This window comes from Alosa sapidissima, chromosome 6, assembly GCF_018492685.1.
Source record: "Alosa sapidissima isolate fAloSap1 chromosome 6, fAloSap1.pri, whole genome shotgun sequence".
Taxonomy (NCBI): Eukaryota; Metazoa; Chordata; class Actinopteri; order Clupeiformes; family Clupeidae; genus Alosa; species Alosa sapidissima.
In genome coordinates, this window is record NC_055962.1 from 14,113,626 (window position 1) to 14,133,625 (window position 20,000).

The window sequence follows — 20,000 nt, forward strand, 5'->3', positions numbered from 1 at the left end:
TAAATCCAAACAGTTCTGCAACACTGTCTATGTAAGATATGCCAGTTTAAATCATACAGAATGAATCCTCTGACACAATAAGCAAAGTGCAAAGACAATAAGCAAGGTGGTTCAGTGAGTAGGCCTATAGACTAATTATAGGCTACTGTTAAAGTAGGTCTAATCTTTTTTTTTTAGCTAGGGTTAGTTAAGTGGTCCTGAAACTGAAATAGTTTGAGAAACACTGTCGTAGGCCAAACTATTAATGTTTTACTCCGCCTCGCTAGATGGCGATATGCGCCCAAACACAACACATTCCCCAAACAGACTCTCCATCTTAGCCATAGCTAACTTGCTAGCGAACTTTCTATATTAGCTTACTTGCTAGCAAACTTTGCATCATCAGTCTAACTATGATGAATAGTTGACATTACATGCTGAACATTTTCGTATGGACATTCTGGGGGATGTTAATTTGTATGAGAGAAGCGTCAACTTCTGGGTATGTAGCATTGTGGCATAAAGCTTAGGTAGTTAGCTTGCTAATAACTGGCAGAAATCTCCAGTGTTCTTGTTCCATGTAGTTTCATGTTGCAGCCACAGGGTTGCAGCAGCAGCACATAGACTAGCCTACAGGAAAGCTGTTGCGTATGAACTCATTCGGAATATTTTGAAAATGTAACAGCTAGATATTCTGTCTTCTCATTTTGTAGACCAACATGAAGGGAGATTTTATCTTAGTTTTTATTTCATGCAAAACATTTTAGTCTTGTCTTTTTTCGTCAACAATAATGCATCTTAAGATAGTCTTAGTCAGTGTTTCAGGACATTACTGACGTCTCGTCATCGTCTCGTCTTAGTCATGAAAAAAAAGGTCGTAGACGAACATATTTCCTCTTGTCTCGTCTGACGAAATTAACACTAAGACACACACACACACACACGTAAACACACACACACAGACTCATCACTGTCCAGCGTTACCCGGGCCTGGCCACACTGACACATAATTACAAGAAAAAGCTTTGAGGGTGAATTACTGGTACATCACCACAGACACACGCACGCGCACACACACACACGCCCATGTGTGAGTAGCCATGTTTTGAGGCAAATGTAGATTTCCCCTCAACAAACTGACCTCTAGCTGTGTGTGTGTGTGTGTGTGTGTGTGTGTGTGTGTGTGTGTGTGTGTGTGTGTGTGTGTGTGGTGTGTGACATCTGAGAGCTTTAGTGCTCCTAACTGAAACAGATTACACACTAATACTGCCATTAGGTGAGAGCAGATTGGTAGAGAGAGATAGAGAGGGAGAGATACAGTAGATAGATAGATAGAGAGGGAGAGAGAGAGATAGAGAGGGAAAGAGTGAAAGAGAGTGGGGGAGAGAAAACTGCACCAGTTAACTGCAAGAGGAAGATGCAGTTTAAACTACTGTCAATGGACAATAAAGACAGGCAGTGTCCATTAGATATCTCCACACACACACACACACACACACGTTCAGACTAAGCAGTAAAAAGCTCTTTTAGGCCAAAGGCTTCATAACTTTTAAACCACGTCCCTATAGAACATTACACAAAAAGGATCCTTGTGTACATGTGTCTGTGTGTGTGTGAGATAGAGTGTGTGTGTGTGTGTGTGTGTGTGTGTGTGAGAGAGAGATAGTGTGTGTGTGTGTGTGTGTGTGTGTATGTGTGTAATAGGGAGCTGGAGAGACAGGGAGGTAAGGAAGGCTAGATGAAACCGATCAGCCATATCGCTGGCAATTCCACAAAGCAGGCGCGACAAAGACAGCAGCATTATCTTAGGTGCCACCAGTCTCTCTCTCACACACACACACACACACAAACAAAATCACTTTGCTTCGGCAAATACAGGCGTACAGCCTTATGGTGAGATTATTTGTGTAATGATGCTGTGTGAGTGAATGTGTGTATGAGCCTGAGTTTGTGTGTTTTCACAAGTGTGTGAGTTTGTGTGTTTGCAAGTGTTTGATAAGGCAGCAGAGCAACATACACCACTTTAGAATGGAATGACACAAACCAATGGTCTTCATCTCACACACTCACACACACACACACACACACACAGACATATCCATGGTCACAGCACAACAACAAGGCAAATCTCTCTCTCTCCATCCCTCCCTGATAAAGACACAGAAAGAGAGACAGACAGACAGACACACACACACACACACACACACACACACACACACACACACACACACACACACACACACACACACACGATCATGAAAGCTTTCTAGTTGAGCCTGTCAGCACAAAACTCACAGATCTATATAATCAAATTCTTATACACACATAAAACACTTATACCCACATATCTTTCGGTCACCGCCACATCTTGCAATTGCTCTCCTTCACACTAACAGATCTTTAAATCACACCCTCAGTGATCTGGGCTCAAGCACTAAAGAGAGCTGACAGGGACAATAATGAATAACCGCCATCCGTCACACACACACACACGTGCGCACACAGACCTCCAGTTGAGGCATACATCACCTCTGAATAGAACGGCGCAAACCAATGGTCTTAATGACAGACACACACAGACACACACACACACACACACACACACACACACACACACACACCTCCAATTGAGTCTTGAGCTCCCGCACACGGGGGGCGTCTTGCAGAAGTCCCTCCCTCTGAGAGGCGTGGCTAAGAACGTTGAGTGTCGTCTCCGCCTCCTGGAGCCATTTAAGACATGCCTCCATCTCCCGCAGCGACGACTGGAGAGCCTTCAGATCGCCGTCCAGAATGCCATGAGTGTCTCGTGCTCTACACACACACACACACACACACACACACAGAGGAGTCAGCTTAATGCTCTCAACAAGACACAGAAAAGCTATAATTCATATACAAGACAACAGGGAGTTGTGAGTATATATGTATATGTGTATATGAATAAATACTAATGTTTTTGTACACATATGGATGTGCTTGAATGTGAGCACACAGTCATGTTTGCATCTGTGTGTGTGTGTGTGTGTGTGTGTGTGTGTGTGTGTGTGTGTGTGTGTGTGTGTGTGTGTGTACCTGTTGTTGATGGACTGCCAGGCACCGCTGAGCTTGTCGGCGACCTCCTTGACCCTGCGAGTGTCGTCGGCCGCGTATTCTCTCAGCAGCACATGCGAGAGATCATTAAAATTCGCCACGGCAACCTGCCCTTTGCTAAGGTCCTGCAGGAACATCTGGAAGCCAAACACAGATGACCCTTGAAACCAGAGTAAGAGTTCTGGGATCGAGAGGTCAGGCCTGCAAAGGGAACTCACATTTGGGGTCAAGTTAAATAGGCAAAGTTCAAAGTTGATGTTGGGGATCAGGCATGACGTCATGGGCTTTTCAAAACTAACATACCATGAGGATTATGAATATATATGAATATATATGAATATATATGTATATATGTAAATATGACCTCTCATTTTAATGTATAAAAACCACCGACACATTTCAGACAAATCGATGGAGGAGACCCACAGAGCAGAGCTGGAGCTCTGGCACCTTCTGCTGGTCAGGAGTGGTACTGCATATACATAACAGGGGCCTATGCACCTCATCAATGACCTGGTCACTACCAGCTACAGGCCGAGAGGTGAGGAGGGGCAATGGTAGGTTGGACAGGCTGAGACTTACATTGGTTATTCCAGGCTTAACAACACTGGGAAAGTATCATAAACCAAGTTATGCAAATAATAACGACAAGGAGGCAACACGTCCATGTTCTAATTTGGAAGGGCTTCTGGTTTTATGCTGTACAGGTATCTGTCATGTAATATCAGGCGAAGTCACTGGCCATTTCTGGATATTTACAATATATGGATTTGTAATGCTAGACTTGAGAGCTGTTTACATGGCCACATTGATACCTTGTTATCTAGCAACCTTTGCCGGCCAGTAGAGTCAAAATCTATACCTCACATGGTTTATACTTTATACATTTTATACCTTTCAGCCTTAAGGGCTAAGCTACACCAGGGACGTAACTGAATCGTTCCGTTCGCGTTGCGTCTGCTGCAACAATTAGCTTCCACTATAATCAATGGAAGTAGTTACACCAGACGTGATAGCAGCGCATACGTCTGGAAAAAAATAGACCATTATTCTAAAATGGAATTTACGCGTCGCAAACGGAATGCTTCAGTTACGCGCCTGGTGTAGCTTCCCTGTAAGGCCAGTGTTTAAAAACATAAAATAAGAAATTGTTCATTCATTTTAAGGTAGAACGTTGAAGTAATCGTGATATTGGTTGGAAGTCGTACGGTATAGCCAAGCGCATGCTAGATGGTTCAACTGGTAACTGTCCAGTAGATAAAGGGTTCTTGTGATTGGCTGGGGTTGGCACCTGTACCTTGCTGTGGCTGATCTGATTGGTCAAGGGTTCCTTGCTCTGCTGTTGGAGGCTGTGGAGGCGGGCTTCGTTCTGGCCAATCAGAGCCTTCACCTCCTGCCGCTGGGCTTCCCATTGGTCGCTGTGGGCGATCATGTGTTCCAGCTGCTGGAGACGGGCCTCCAGGCTGTGTTGCGTGCCGTCCCATTGGCTGCGGACCCTCTCGACTAACACACACACACACACACAGAGTGAGAGACATATTTTAATATTCACACAGACAGTAGAGTGAATGACAGCAAGGTGATGGTTGTGGAGCGGACAGACCTATGAAATGGGCGAATGACTATGTCTGCCCAAGTGCTCATGTCAACGCATCTCTGACTCGGTTTGTGTAGGAATGATTGTGACTGTGTGTGTGTGTGTGTGTGTGTGGGGGGGGGGGGGGGGGTTCTCTGTGATTATTATGTGAACCTCAAGGTTGGAGGTTTTGTTCTTGATGTTCTGCGTCTTTGTTTGTCTGTTTGTTTGTGTGTGTGTGTGTGTGTGTGTGTGTGTGAGTGTGTGTCCTACGTTTCTCGGTGATGGAGGTGCGGACGTCTAGGTTGGAGGTTTTGTTCTTGATGTTTTGGGCCAGAGTGAAAATCTTCTCAAGTTGTGGGTGCCGGTGTTCCATATCCCCCTTGGTGACCTAGAGCAAACACACACACACACAAATAATGTATTTTGACAGGAACCAATGTATATATAATTTCTTTTTCACATCAAGAGCAAGTTATGATGACCTCTCTATGCAAAACTGCTGTTCAGCACTCTCTTACGAACTCCCACTCATGCACAAACAGACACACACACACACACACCTGCAGGCGAGAGATGGTGGTGCGTATCTCTTCTGTATCTCCTACGGTGACGATGTTGGACTTGAGCATCTGGTCGATAAGCAGGAGCCAATCGGCGAGCTCGGTGGCCGTCTGGTTGAGGTCGCCCGGGGCAACCGGCTCGGGACTGTGGGAGGTGCGTGTAGGAGGCGCTTCGCTCATAACACTCACCATCTGAACCGCTACCACTGGGTACACTGGGAGAGAGGGATGAGGGAGGAGGGGAGAGAAGAGAGAGAGAGAGAGAGAGAGACAGAGAGAGAGAGAGAGAGAGAGAGAGGATTACTTCTTTTACTTCAATTATGGCGCGACCAATGGGAGGGATAGAGAGAATGAGGGAGAGAGTGGACTTGCAAATTGCCTTCATCATCATTACAAAAAAGGACACTGACAAGGAGTAAAAAAAGAAGGGGAGAAAAGAATGACATTGAGGACAACAATTTTATGATAAACAAAATATAAAAACTAATCAACAACTGGTTGAGAGGAAGAGAATGAGGGAGAGTTTCCTTTATTATCGGTCAAAAGGAAATGGCTTAAGAAATGTAAAAAACAGTCCAGAAATGACCATAATGTGTGTGTGTGTGTGTGTGTGTGTGTGTGTGTGTGTGTTTAAGTGTGTGAGAGAGTGTTCGAGTGTAAGTTTCTTACCTGGTTGCTGAGTGACCTGTTGTGTCCATAGTGACACAGGTGGGGGTAGAGTCTCTTTCAGTTGAAGATCCAGAGCTTTCCAGTCTGCAGCCAACCTTTCCACTTTACTCTACACACACACACACACACACACACACACACACACACACACACACACACACACACACACAATAAGAATTGACACTGGTACAGCCATTACCTCTTCCTGAGGCACAAGCCACAGAGAGGGCCTGTTGGCCAACCATTACCTTTTCCTGAGGCACAAGCCACAGAGAGGGCCTGTTGGCCAACCATTACCTTTTCCTGAGGAACAAGCTACAGAGAGGGCCTGTTGGCTAACCATTACCTCTTCCTGAGGCACAAGCTACAGAGAGGGCCTGTTGGCCAACCATTACCTTTTCCTGAGGAACAAGCTACAGAGAGAGTCTGTAGGCCAACCATTACCTTTTACTGAGGAACAAGCTACAGAGAGGGCCTGTTGGCCAACCATTACCTTTTCCTGAGGAAGAAGTTGCTGCTGCTTCTGCAGATTGATAGAGAAGGCCAGGATGGCCTCCAGCTCCATCTTCTTCTCCCTCATGGTGGAGTTCATCTCCTGATGGAGGGAAACAGAGAGAGAAAGGGAAGAGAGAGAGGGGGGGGGGGGGGGCAGACTTATTAGATCATTATAGGTCATGTCTGAACAAATGTATATGTGCATTAGTGTTGTCACGATACCAAAATTATGACTTCGATACGATACCTGCCATAAATATCACGATGCTCGATACTAAAACGATACTACGGCGAAATCCTAAGATATCTGGAGAAGAAAGGACTCATACCTCCTTCAAGTGTATGGAGTCATTTGTGTTGAATTCGGTGCACTTTTGTAGTGTGCAGGTCAATTCTGGGTTCTAAACTTCTAAACTTCCTACATAATTATTATTTTTTTATAGTCAGTAAAACAGTAGGCCTACTTTGTGTGATTAAGTCCTTTATTGTTTGTTATAGTTCATTTACATTGTGTTGTGTTTTGGCAATAAAGTAGCTTTAAATAGCCAAACTAGGCTAGATCAAGGTCAGTGTTAAAATTACTGCATGCAAATCACTGAATGCTATGCAGAGAGGCCTAATCTTTAGGCCATCTGATGTACAGTAAAGGCTTCCCTAGGCCTTCCCGTGTTCATGGGATTTCTTTGGCAGTTGCAAAGGGGAAAATGTGAGGATAGTCTTCTTTGCGCCCAGTGTACAAGTACGACGTTCCAACCACTCAGGTCTTCGTCAGATAGGCCTACACCATTACCTGTTGCAATATGTCTGTGTGCATTCCTACATTACGTCTATTTCTTTGATAACATGATTTGCTACCACGTACTGTTAACAATAAGCCGCTATTATTATTAGGACTCAACACGCTTTGGTGGTATGTTGTGGGCTTTAATTAGCGGTCTACATGCCATGACAAATATTACAAGTAGTACTGACCGAACATGAAATAGATCGTTTACAAGTTATGGTAATGTTATTCTGGCGTGAACATTGCGCTTTCATCACGTTAGCACCCTATGATTACAGCTCGTTATGTCTCGTCAAAATGATTACAGCTCGTTATGTCTCAAAATTCATTGATGAAGGAAGGTTCGCTTCATCACAGAGAACCATACTCATTTCACTTAGGCTAGACTAAAACATAAGAGAAGAACTTGGCACTAACCATGTAGTCGTGTTTTCTATAGCATATTCGTTAACCTGTCCTTCTTTGAACTCTTTAAAAATGTTGGGATATGTCTGCGAGGTGTTTAGCCAAGTTCCATGCGTAGCCTACTGCTTTTAAATGACTTTTAAACATATTTTACAAACGGGCCTCTGTGTACCTGATGGCTTGCCTTCACTATTCACGATGTATCCGAAATAGTTGCAAATTTCACTGCACCTTTTGTTTTATCCACAAGGCCTAGAACTGTCGGCAAAGAACTATGTTGATGTTGGCTGCGCACTCACTCACTCAGAGCTGCCTGCTTGACACGCCCACTTGCCTAGATGCGTGCAAGGAGCAGTGAGAGCAGCAGTTCACACAGACACAGAACTTTATTATTTTAATAAAGTATCGATTCTAAAAACGTCTGAAATCGTATCGTTTTTTGCGTGAAGGCATCGTGATACCTTTTTAGTATTGATACACCGTGCAACACTAATGTGCATATGTTTATTTATGCCCATATGTACATTAAAGTGTAAGAATGATGAATGTATGACTAAGCAGCTCTGTGCTTGTGTATATGTGTGAGTGTGTGAGAGAGAGATCGTTAATGGTCACCTCTGCCTCACTAGGCGTCACTCTGTCTGGTCCTCTGAGGCTCAGCATCTGATTGGTCTCCTGAATCCAGCCATGCAGCCTGTTGATTTGTTCCTGGAAATGGTCATCAAATTTAGGCTCCACCTCTTCCGACGGCTCTCGTCTCACCTGGAAATACAAAACCACACCGTTTATAAGGTTGTTAGTGTGTGTGTCTGTCTTTGTGCCTTTGCAAGCGTGTGTGTGTGTGTGTGTGTGTGTGTGTGTGTGTGTGTGTGTGTGTGTGTGTGTGTGTGTTTCTTGAAAAATAAAGATACCCGCACACTGTTTCTATAAGCTCCCAGAGTGGTTTATTAACAATGTGTTTCTTGCCTTGAGTTTTGGCTGGCTTGCATCACTGTCCCGTTGCGACAACCACACGGAGTCCACAATGTCACGCAAAGGTGACATGTCGCCTTGCCCACCCATCACATCCAATAAAGTGGAGTCTTCAGTCAGCAACCTACACACACACACACAAACAGAAAAGTCAAGAAACTTCCTCTTTGTTTGCACATTTTCCTTTAAGTTTGCTGACATCAGTCCGATGTTTCCATGGTTACCGTGGCTGACGAGGGACTCGTTGCTGGACAAGGCTGAATCGCTGGTTGAGGCGCTGCAGCTTCTCGTCCAGCAGTGGGCCTTCCGCTGACGACAGCTGACCGATGATGTCATTTCCTGTTAGGTTTAATTGGGCCAGGACTGGCAGGTGACTGACCACTCCCTCCTCTAGCTCCTGTCAATCAACCAACAGCAAAACCAATCAACACCAAGACAAGACAACTAAAACAATACGTTGCATTTCTGTAGCGCTTTATCAGGGCACCCAATATAGAGGAACATTAAAACAAAGTATTTGCATTATGTATTGCTATATTACGGAATGCTTAAAATAACCAGTATGAAAAAATCCTACCGACTTACTTTACATAACCCATAAAGCACACAAACATGCACACTCATCACACCTTATTTCTCATTTCTATGTGTGTTATAACAGAACAGGCTTTGGTGCACAGGTACTCAGGTTAAACTGGGTGCATGTAAAACTAACAAGAATGTTCTCACACTTCTGTGTCTGTGACTACATAGGTATATCTGTGTGTGTGTGTGTGTGTGTGTGTGTGTGTGTGTGTGTGTGTGTGTGTGTGTGTGTGTGTATACACATGTCCTCGGGAGACCCTGCATATGTGAGTGTGTATGTGTGTTTTTGCTCATGTACGAGTGTGTGTTTATATCCTCAGGACTCAGAGGGGGACCTGTGTGAGTGTGAGTGTGTGTATGTGTGTATGCGTGTAGGCTTCATTAGAGGGGGGAATAAACTGCTTGCTTCTTCACCGCATGTGTTTAGCATAACTCGATATTCATTAGTGAAGAGTTCATTAGCCTGGAAGACTTCAGCACATCTTCAAAAACTTATTTTCTTCCAAGATCAAAAAAACACAAGTGTGCTTGACTCCGTAACACAACACACACATTAGCACTGCTTGTTTGATCACTGTGTGAAGTCTCCAACATGTGTCTACATCAATTGCTTATCCTTGCTATTATTTCTATGTTTCTGTAAATCTTATGCAATAATTATTGTAGTGATGAAATTAAGTTGTGGAATAAACTTAAAGTGATTAACATATTTTGCAAAACAACTCTTTGTGTATGCAAATACTTGACCGAACGACCAAGCCGAGCAATGACAAAAACAAACAAACAAAGAAACAGACACACACAAACAAACACACTTTGTGACCCCTCACCTCTTGGTGACCTTTGACCTGCTCAGGGGCAGCATCTGGCCCCTCCCTTTCATCCAGTAGCTGCTCAGCATGGCTCAGCCATTGGCTGAGGTCGGTGATGTCACAGTGGAACTGTCGCCATGCCTCCACAGCACGGTCAAAACACCTGTGGACACACACACACACATACACACACACTAAATACATATGTAACACACGAGAAAATCTACAATCTTTCAAGCAACAAGTTAAGCACCATGGATTAAATCACCAGGTTCCAAATATGGAAAACAAAGCTACATTTGTATATTATACACTATAGATTAGAGTTCTGGGTAAAGATTTGCATAAATGTAGCCATAACAATTAGACTGCATATGCAAACAAGCACACATTTTCACACTATCACATATTGTATAAGCACACAGAAACACAGTAGCGATAGTCTGACTACCTATAGCACAAAGACCTTTAGAGCCTTATTGACCATGCTTTACTCGATGCTGATGAGATAAAAGAAATGGGGTCAGCATCTCTCTCTCTCTCTCTCACACACACACACACACACACACACACACACACACACACACACACACACGCACACACACAGCGCAGCAAAAAATAGCACAGAGATAAACTGACTCTGCTTTGAAGATATGCAGTGATTACAGAACTGCGGTCAGTGTGTTTCTGTGTGTGTGTGAGAGAGAGTGTGAACTCAGCTGAACTCACAAGATCCTTTCATCTCTGTAAGGGTTGAGAGTATCTGAGCAAGATGTATATAATACACACACACACACACACACACACAGTTATGGCTGTGTAAACTTACACTCTCCCCTCAAAGAATGATGTAAGCTTAAGATCAGTGAGTGAGTGTGTATGTATGTGTGTGTGTGTGAGGTGTGTGTGAGAGTATTACAGAGTGTGTGTGTGTTCCCTCTTGGAGTGGAAATGCACATGAGAGAGAGAGAGAGAGAGAGAGAGAGAGAGAGAGAGAGAGAGAGAGAGAGAGAGAGAGAGAGAGAGAGAGAGAGAGAGAGAGAGAGAGAGGGACTGCAACAAAGTTTATCGGCTTTACGTCAATACTGCCATGCCATGTCCCTCACAGTTAATGTAAATAAAATTAAGATCATGATATTTCAAAAGCAAGGACGTTTACTGAGAAATAAGAAAAATAAGTTTAAGGGCGTGTGCATGCTCAACCCTTGCGGAGGGCCTACGTGCATACAGTTAAGGAAGTCCCACTAAGCTTTGAGCTGTGTGTGTATGTGTGTGTGTGTGTGTGTGTGTGTGTGTGTGTGTGTGTGTGTGTGTGTGTGTGTGTGTGCGCGCTCACTCACCCCTTGCGGCGAGCGTGCTCGCGGTTGAGGCGGTCCCAACTGACGTTGAGCTGACTCAGGGCGTCTGAGATGTGCATCACTTCCTGTGCGCTGGCCTCGGCGATGACGTCCGGCTGACGCTCGTGGATCACGGCCACCTGCTCGCCCAGGCGCTCCAGATTCTCTTTCACACTCTGAACCACACACACACACAGAGTTAGGCAAATGGACAGACAGACAGACAGATGCAGACAAAAAAGCTGCCCATGAAAATGATCAAAGTTGATCATAATAAAGTTGATCGATACCTCTTAGTCATGCTGTCCTTCTCACAAAAACAAACAAACAAACACACAACAAGACGTGCCACACAGCTAGACAACGAATGGCAGACAGAGCGACGAGACTTGTGCTACCAATGGTTTTACAACGATTTAAACCAATCTGGCTTGAAATGTAAGTATTTGGGTTTATCTTAACATTTTAATGGCACTTAAAAGTGATGAACACCTCTCCTTTACTGTCTGTACGTATGTAGTTCGCCACCTATTAAGAGGTGTTCATCACTTTTAAGTGCCCCCCGGAAACACTTCCGTTGTGTTATGATTTTTTTGTAGCACGTTTCTGAATTGCGTGTTGTGAATTGGCAGCTCGTTTCTGAAATGTAAATGTTTTCTGAATTTGCAGCGCGTTGTGCAGCGCAAATGATGTGCACGTGTTGTCAAATGAAGATGAAAATGTTTTCTTAAGTTGTTTGTGTTTTGTCTATTTGCATGTGTTTTGTTGATTTGCATCTGTTGTCATAAATTGCACGTTGTTTGCACCTGTCGGCCACCGTACTCATTTTCATCAGCTACAGACAACGAATGGCAGACAGAGCGTGATGTCACTTAGGCCTAGGCTAGCCTACCAGAGAGTCACATTGTTGCAAATCTCAAATGATGATGTATCATTCCACAAAATGGTTTGTCTTCAGTATCAGGAAGTTATTCAATAAGCTTAACAATAATATAGCCCTCAAAACAGCTGTTAGGCTTATGTCATTCTGATCTGTAGAAATGTCACATGCAGCCATGCCTGCTTAGGCTACTGCACATTAATAATTATAGGTTAATATATTATAATATTCAGTATTCATTATTGAATGCTTAGCTGGAATGATGTTTTCCCTATCATGCTATTTTTAAAGAAGGCATTCCTTCGGGCATGTAATTGGGCTACAGGTTTTCTACAGGAATGGCATGTTTGAACAGGAACTGCACTAGTCTACTGTAAACACACACAAAAACATATACTGCATACACACACTCACACACACTCATATTGTACATACTGCAGACCAGCCAATCTTGAAGAATTGTTTTGAGTAGCGCCTCGAGCCGAGAAAAACTGGCATTGCCATAAACGCAAGATACATTTTGGATAGCGGCCCATCTTTAATGTCGGATATCTATCTAAATTTGATCCATTGTGTTCCTGAAAGTGCAAACGGAATCTTTTACAGTAGCTCTATAATGTTGACAATCTGTTATAGAGCCTAATAATCCTGACCTATAAAAAACACTTGTCCTGATATGGACTGATGTGGATATGTTGTCCATTTTCTTATGTGGTCTTTATTCAATCATGTCTGGTCTATTATTACATCTTTTTAATCCATTATTATTAAATATTTCTTTTGTAAAGAAATACATCTATCCCTGATGTTATATCAACATATTTACCTAGATATAGGCTACAGTAGATAGAGGCTTATGGACATCTGCTGTTGTCAGTGTGCAGTCTATCCCTTAACTCACAACAGCCTACATGTTTTGTTTTGTTATTTATTTCATTTAGGAAAAAAAAATACATTCAATGTTCAATTGTTACCTTCTGACTAATACAAATTACTGATTGCTTTTAAAGAATTTCACTTGCACATACACTCAGTTTCTTTCAGATGGCGGTGTCTTTCTGCCATCTGTGAGGCTGCAATGATTAGATTATCGCAACAAAATCGATAGTCTGGGAGCCTAATATTTGTTCTAGGTTGTTTTCGCGCTAATTATGAAGAATATGTTTAAAGAAAAACAAATTCAACACTCATCACTGAGCAGCTCAAAATATGTAGCCTAGGCCCTTTCAGACTTGTTGCTAATGGCTGCATTTGGCCTTGGAAAGGTCTGTGCTCTCTGAGCGCCTTTTGTTATGAAAACTTCCATCAGCGACATATGGAAAATATGGATATTTTTTAGTTTCGCAAAACGGCAGCTTGGGGAACGCGAAGTTAAGCTCACCTCATCTTTCATTTAACCCCTCGCTGGCTGAAGATAAAACAGCAGAAAGCGAGGCCACTATGTTTTGCCGGTCATTTGGCGCTTTCTCTCTGCATCTCACCCTTGCATGGAATAGATTTGTGGGAGATTCTAATTCACATGCTCCAGGGAACTTTCCGGAGAAGTTGGGTGTCTGCTTGTTTTTGCATAGTTTTAACGTGCTGGCGTAGCCTAGAAATCTAGACGCGCCCCTAGCGGCTAGTCTAACAACTCTCCGTTGGCTTGTGAGCTCCAGAAATCGAAACTCAATCAGGCCAATGAAATAGTGTATAGAGTCGTTAGGTGGGCTTAACATAATGATTGATGGCAGAGTTGCAACGGTTTGGCTTGAATTCCCTGCTACTTACAAACAAATAAGATGGATGTTGCTGTTGGCGAACAGTGTGACACGAGTTAAGCTTTTATTAAGTTGACAAACGTTTGAACTAGCCAACTAGCTCCGCTGGTGGGAAACGCATGGGACTCATAGCACTGCCGCTGTCCTATTGCGTGCAGAGGGAATTTGAAAGACAACTGATTATCCCGCCCCTCGGACTGAGCACTGCGAACGGTGAGTGCCCAACATTTTAATGTGGGTCTGGCTCGTCAGGCTAGTGCTGGCGTACTTTGATGTGAAAATGCATGGTTGCTACGCAGAATGCATACAGGTTGGTCTGATACTGACTGTAAATAAATTAAATTTAAAAAAAATTGCACACACTGCACCAGACACACACACACACACACACACACACACACACGCACACACACACGTACCCGGAGCGTGTCCTCCTGCAGGCTGAAGTTGTCGTAGAGGCCAGTGCTGGGCTCGCTGGAGTTGAGCAGGAGGTCTGTGTCGGTCATGGCCAGGAGCAGCTTGTTGATGTCCAGCAGGTAGGAGGACGGAGAGAGAGAGCGAGGGAGCGACGAAAGGCGAGAAAAGGAGCCCTCTTCCTCATCCGCCAGCACCATCTCCTCTTCCTCCTCCATCGCTTCGGCCGCGGGAAGAGAGAGAGAGGAGGAGTCCTCAGACATCGCAGCAGGTTTGTCCATACACACCTCCTGCAGAGGGAGGAGAAGGACTGTGAGAATACACACTGACCGTGTGGGTGTGTATCAGTGTGTGTGTGTGTGTGTATATATGGTTGAGTCAGAGTCTGTGTGTGTGTGTGTGTGTGTGTGTGTGTGTGTACCTGTAAAAGGAGTAGTTTTCCTCTCAGCTGTTGTCTCCGATCCTCCTCTGGGGTCAGCTGGAGTACCTCCTCCCCTCTCCTCAACAGCTCCTCCACACGAGCCTTCTGTTCGTCCATCTACACACATACACACACACACATACATACACACACACACACACACACACACACACACACGCACCATGAGAACGAGAACACATACAAAGAAATTATGAGAAAAAAGCCAAATAAAATTAAAGCAAAAACAACAAACAAACAAACATACAAACAAACAAACAAATCACAAGAGAGCAGTCAGAACAAAGCAAGAGAACACACACACACGTCACAATACATGTAGAGAAATAGTCATACTCACACACACACACACACATACACAGTGAAGAAATAGGGGAGAAGATTCCTGAGCCAAGTGAGAAGTGTGAATGAGCTCTATCTAGATGACCTTCAATGCTTTGGAATGTGTGTGTAGGTATGTGTGTGTGCATGCGTATTCTCCCCTGTGTCTGTGTGTGTGTGTGTGTGTGTGTGTCCTTGGAAGAGTTTTGCTGGAGTAGAATAACCTTGATGTAGATTACATTATAGCTCTGTCACATGGTAACTGATAAAGAGATGTTTGTGTGCATGTGTGAGTGTTTGTGTGTGTGTGTGTGTGTGTCTGTGTGTGTGTGTGTGTTCGTACTTTCTCTTCATCTGGTGTGTGTGTATCTTGGCTCTGTAGGGTGCAGATGCAAGCCTGCAGATCCGACTCAAACTGCTGGAGCTGTTCTGCTGCCTCCACACACTCCTCATCCACACACACCTACAGCCCACACACACATACGCGCGCACGCGCACACACACACACACACACACACACACACACACACACACACACACACACACACACACACACACACACACACAGACAGACAGACACACACAAATAAAACAAACAGAGACATACACAAGTTGTTAGATGATTACAGTGCCATACACATGCAGGCACAACATAATTATAATTAATAATCTCTTCTGTTTAGATATATTGTCATTGATTAATCCCACTCACGTATTGGTCATCAATCATCCATATTGATATTATTAATGGACAATTATCTCACAGACAGACCTGAACTCCAGTCTTTTCCATGGGTGAGCTGGCATACCATTTCATCCATCCATTAAACAGCACAACCATTGTAATTGTAAACTGAGTATGGCTGTATGTATTTGCGGGCGCGTGCGCGCGTGTGTGTGTGTATGTGTGTACCTGTGCAGCTCTGATGCGCTGGGCCACCTTGTTGAAGTCGCGGCTCAGTTCGGTCAGTTTGGGCTCGACCGTGTCGCTGCATGCGGGGCCGCGGGCCGTGATGAGCAGGAGAGCGCGCTCCCGAACACCCCCGACACGCATGGTCATCCCCTCCAGCTCAGAGCACAGCGACTAAATGAGGGGGGAGAGACAACGGTCATGTGAATATAGCGCATAGAACTGAACTGAATTGAATTGAGTGAGACAGAGAGTTGAATTGAATTCAAGTTACAGAGAGAGAGAGTGGGTCAACTTAAATTAAGGAAGTGAGTCACCCTTCAAATAGACTTCTGTTCGCCTACAAAAAGGACACAATAGCTGCCATCTTGCCCATATAAGGACATCCCGGTTACCATCATTGTCGGATCTGATATTACCTTATATGGGCAAAGATGGCAGATTTTGGTCCTTTTCGTAGGCGAACTTCAGAGGTTTATTGGGGCATAGTTTCTTTTCGATCACAAATTATTATCCATGATAGCACATCAATTACTTACATACTGTAGATGTAGTTATTGTTGTTATAGATAATTTAATTGATTATTATGGGTTTCTTTTTTTTCTGAACAGATACCTTATCTGTTTATATTATTAACTTAGAATATGTTTGCTTTGGCAACACTGCTTCACTGAGTAATGCCAATAAAGCTCCAACAAATTTAATTGAATTTGGGGGGCAGAGGGACAATGAGAGGGAAAATTAAATCGAGAGAGAGAGGGAAAGAGAGAGAGAATGAGAACGAGAGAGGGAGAGAGAGAGAGAGAATGAGAAAGAGAGAGGGAGAGAGAGATTTAAGGTTTAACACTCATTAATTAAACCATACCATAAACCATTGTCATACACTCCAAAAAGCTACATCAGTCTAGCACCCCCAAACCAAAACCTTTAACCACACACACACACACATCCTTCCTTTTACCTCAGTAACACACACACACACACACACACAGTTCTTACCTGCACCTCTCTCTCCCTGTGGCCGGGCGGCAGCCTCTCAGCCTCGTCCAGTCGGATCTGAGTCTGGTAGAGCCACGTGCTGATGTGAGCCAGCTTCTCATCAAAGTCCTCCATGTCACTCTGATGGGCCTGACCACACACACACACACACTTGAGTCCATTTCTGAATCACCAAAGACCCAGGAACCAATCACAACCACTTATCCGTATGGGGCGAGCTCTATACAGTGACAGACAGAAGATGGTTGGCTCTGCAAATGGTTGTGCTGATAGCATCAGTTTTAAGTGACACGGACGAGTGTTTTCATTTAAACAAAGTAAACAAAATGCATGTAAAACCTTTGTTTATAAATAAGATGTGTTAGCTGTACTTTAGAAAGCATTCGGTAAGAGTTAAATGTACCAACTCCTGTTTAATTTCACTGAAAAACTACTTTCCTTGGAAATGCGTTGTGAACTAAGGATGTCCAGGCTGCTGAGGATGTCAGAGTTGGGACGTGCTGGGAGACTGACCTGCAGTGTAGAGAGCCAGTCCTGGGCCAGGCTGTGGACGCGCGCCCAGGCCTCGTTGAGCTGGAAAAGGCGCTCTTCGAGCGCAGACTCGCCCTGCTCCACCAGAGCCTGCAGGGCGGCGCTGTTCTCCACCAGAAGGCCCAGGTCCTCCTTCTTCTGCTCACACTCCGACAGGATGCCCTACAGAAGACACACACACACAAATAAATTACATATACATGCACACGTGCATGCACACACACACACACACACACACACATATATAAATTACATATACATGCACACGTGCACACACACACACACGAGCATGTACACAGACACACACACAAAAACACACATACACACTCACAACCACACAGACACACAAAAAAACGCACATTAATATTTTCCAGACGAGTGAAGGACAAAGGACAAAACTTTCAAATGAGAAACTACTTATAGTATCAATATAAATGAGCCCTGGGTGACCTTCAGTCAAAGTGTGTGTCCCCAGTCAATGTGTGTGTGTGTGTGTAAACTGATGAGCCTTAACTCACACAAATACACAGAACATAAATAATGCTAATCCTCTTTCACAGTCCAGTGCAGCTGCTTCTGTTGTCTTCAGCAAAGAGGCACAAGCAAGGTGCAACAAAATACCATTTGGTCTGACCACAGCAATTCTTTCTTCCTATCTCGCAAACACACACACACAGACTTTAGCCTAGGCCTTCTCAGTGTGTGTGTCAGTTGGCATGCTTGTTCCCTGTCTTACATGGTCCTTCACCCTCACACACACACACACACACACACACACACACACACACACACACACACACACACACACACACACACACACACACACTTACGTTAGCCCAGGCCTGCTGGGTGTGTGTTTCGGCGGGCATGTGAGTGCTGTGTCTCTGCTGTAGCTGCTCCTCTGTGCTACTCAGCCAGTCCTGCACGGCGGCGCTATCGTTCTGCACGCGCTCAGACAGCGTCAACGCCTTTTCCAGGTCCGCCTTGCCCTCTGTCACCTGACAACAACACACACAGACACACACACACACACACAGGTAAGAGACACTCAAGTGCAGCACATATACAATATACCAGTGTTTTCCCAATTACTTTATTTATTGTATGTGTGTGTATCAGTGGCGGCCGGTGGTTAAAAAAAATAACGGAGGAAGAAATGTCCGCTTGATTAATGTGAGTGGCAAATGTGAGGTTGTGATGGTGTTGGTGACATATGTGAACCAGTATGTAGGCCGCCTACCCAGACACACGTATAGCAGCAGTATGTACTATGTAGCCTTTTAACTGGCAATGTTGTGCTATAAATGCTGTTCTGACATTCTTAGGGGGGGTCTGACCTAAGGAGCTAGGATAGCATGCAGCAGCCAGAAAAGTATAACTATCCGAAAATGTTTTATCACCAAATCCCTGAACTGTCCACGTTTGTGACAGACCAGTGCTAACGTTACCAGTTAGTCACGAGTAGGCTATTTGTCATAGCCTACTACGTAGCATTCAGTAGCCTACACTAGCCTTACCGTCCTTCATTTTTGGAACTGGTCTTCCTGCTTTGATCCTAACCTTTGCACTGTATTTGAATGTATAAAAGATGGACATTGTCCTCTGATTCCATTGCACTGTTTATTTCAGGAGCAAAAAAACAAGCTTTCCGTTCAACACAAGATTCTTAGTTGTATGACTGCAGATAACGTTCTTGCTTGCAGAGCAGCTAGCTGCTCTTAAGTTCACCGTTGCCGCTAAAAACAGCACCCCGTATCGCAATTGAAAATGACTGTACGGAGGAGCTACCTCCCTTGGCCATTGAAAATGACGTGATTCACGAGCCGCTAGGGTCCGAGGCGTTTATAATGGACTTCAATGAGGGGCTTGAGAAGGAAGCTCCTCCATACAGTAATTTTCAGTTGCGATAGGGGGTGCTGTTGGCATTTTGACCTAAGGGAACGATTTTGTTCATTCAAAGTGTTCAAATAGTAATATTAACAGTAATTTATCAGATTAGTAATTCACTTTATATATTTTTTATTTTTCTCTGAAATTTTAGGGAGGGTGTTCCTCCCTTTCCTCAATGAAGGAGCCTCCTCTGGTAGTTGTGCCCTTGGCTCAAGGTAACCAGAAAATATTTCACACACAGGCGCAATAGCAATAGATCAAAAACAATCACTCACAACCACCCACCCACACACACACACACACACACACAAATACACACACACACTAACCTGCGCTCCGAGGTCATTGTAGAGCAGTTTGAGAGCAGTCAGCTGCTCGTCCATGCCCTTAGGATTGTCTGTCTGTTGCTTCTGCACAATCTGCCGTCCTGTCTTAATTACCGTCTCCACCTCCATTTTCACATCACTGAGCACCTTATACAGCCTCTGCACACACACACACACACACACACACACACACACACACACACACACAGACACAGACACAGACACAGACACAGACACAGACACAGACACAGACACACACAGACAC

The 20,000-nt window shown here is 44.2% G+C and overlaps 1 protein-coding gene across 8 annotated transcripts in view; it reads right to left on the reverse strand.

Annotated features, from left to right (window-relative positions):
- The window catches only part of utrn (utrophin), a 152,426-nt gene that overhangs the window by 70,262 nt on the left and 62,164 nt on the right, over positions 1-20,000 (reverse strand). For 7 of the 8 annotated variants that reach the window (XM_042096223.1, XM_042096225.1, XM_042096226.1 and 4 more), the window contains 20 exons: positions 19,739-19,894; positions 18,350-18,517; positions 17,502-17,681; positions 16,989-17,117; positions 15,992-16,162; positions 15,422-15,541; positions 14,740-14,856; positions 14,324-14,608; positions 11,271-11,443; positions 9,949-10,093; positions 8,758-8,930; positions 8,528-8,657; positions 8,177-8,323; positions 6,371-6,472; positions 5,878-5,986; positions 5,209-5,423; positions 4,919-5,036; positions 4,367-4,572; positions 3,052-3,206; positions 2,601-2,790 (listed from right to left, as the gene is read on the reverse strand). In XM_042096223.1, coding sequence (XP_041952157.1) covers positions 2,601-2,790; positions 3,052-3,206; positions 4,367-4,572; positions 4,919-5,036; positions 5,209-5,423; positions 5,878-5,986; positions 6,371-6,472; positions 8,177-8,323; positions 8,528-8,657; positions 8,758-8,930; positions 9,949-10,093; positions 11,271-11,443; positions 14,324-14,608; positions 14,740-14,856; positions 15,422-15,541; positions 15,992-16,162; positions 16,989-17,117; positions 17,502-17,681; positions 18,350-18,517; positions 19,739-19,894 — 3,189 coding nt within the window. The remainder of the gene's footprint in view (positions 1-2,600; positions 2,791-3,051; positions 3,207-4,366; positions 4,573-4,918; positions 5,037-5,208; positions 5,424-5,877; positions 5,987-6,370; positions 6,473-8,176; positions 8,324-8,527; positions 8,658-8,757; positions 8,931-9,948; positions 10,094-11,270; positions 11,444-14,323; positions 14,609-14,739; positions 14,857-15,421; positions 15,542-15,991; positions 16,163-16,988; positions 17,118-17,501; positions 17,682-18,349; positions 18,518-19,738; positions 19,895-20,000) is intronic. The other variant, XM_042096228.1, reaches the window with a different exon arrangement.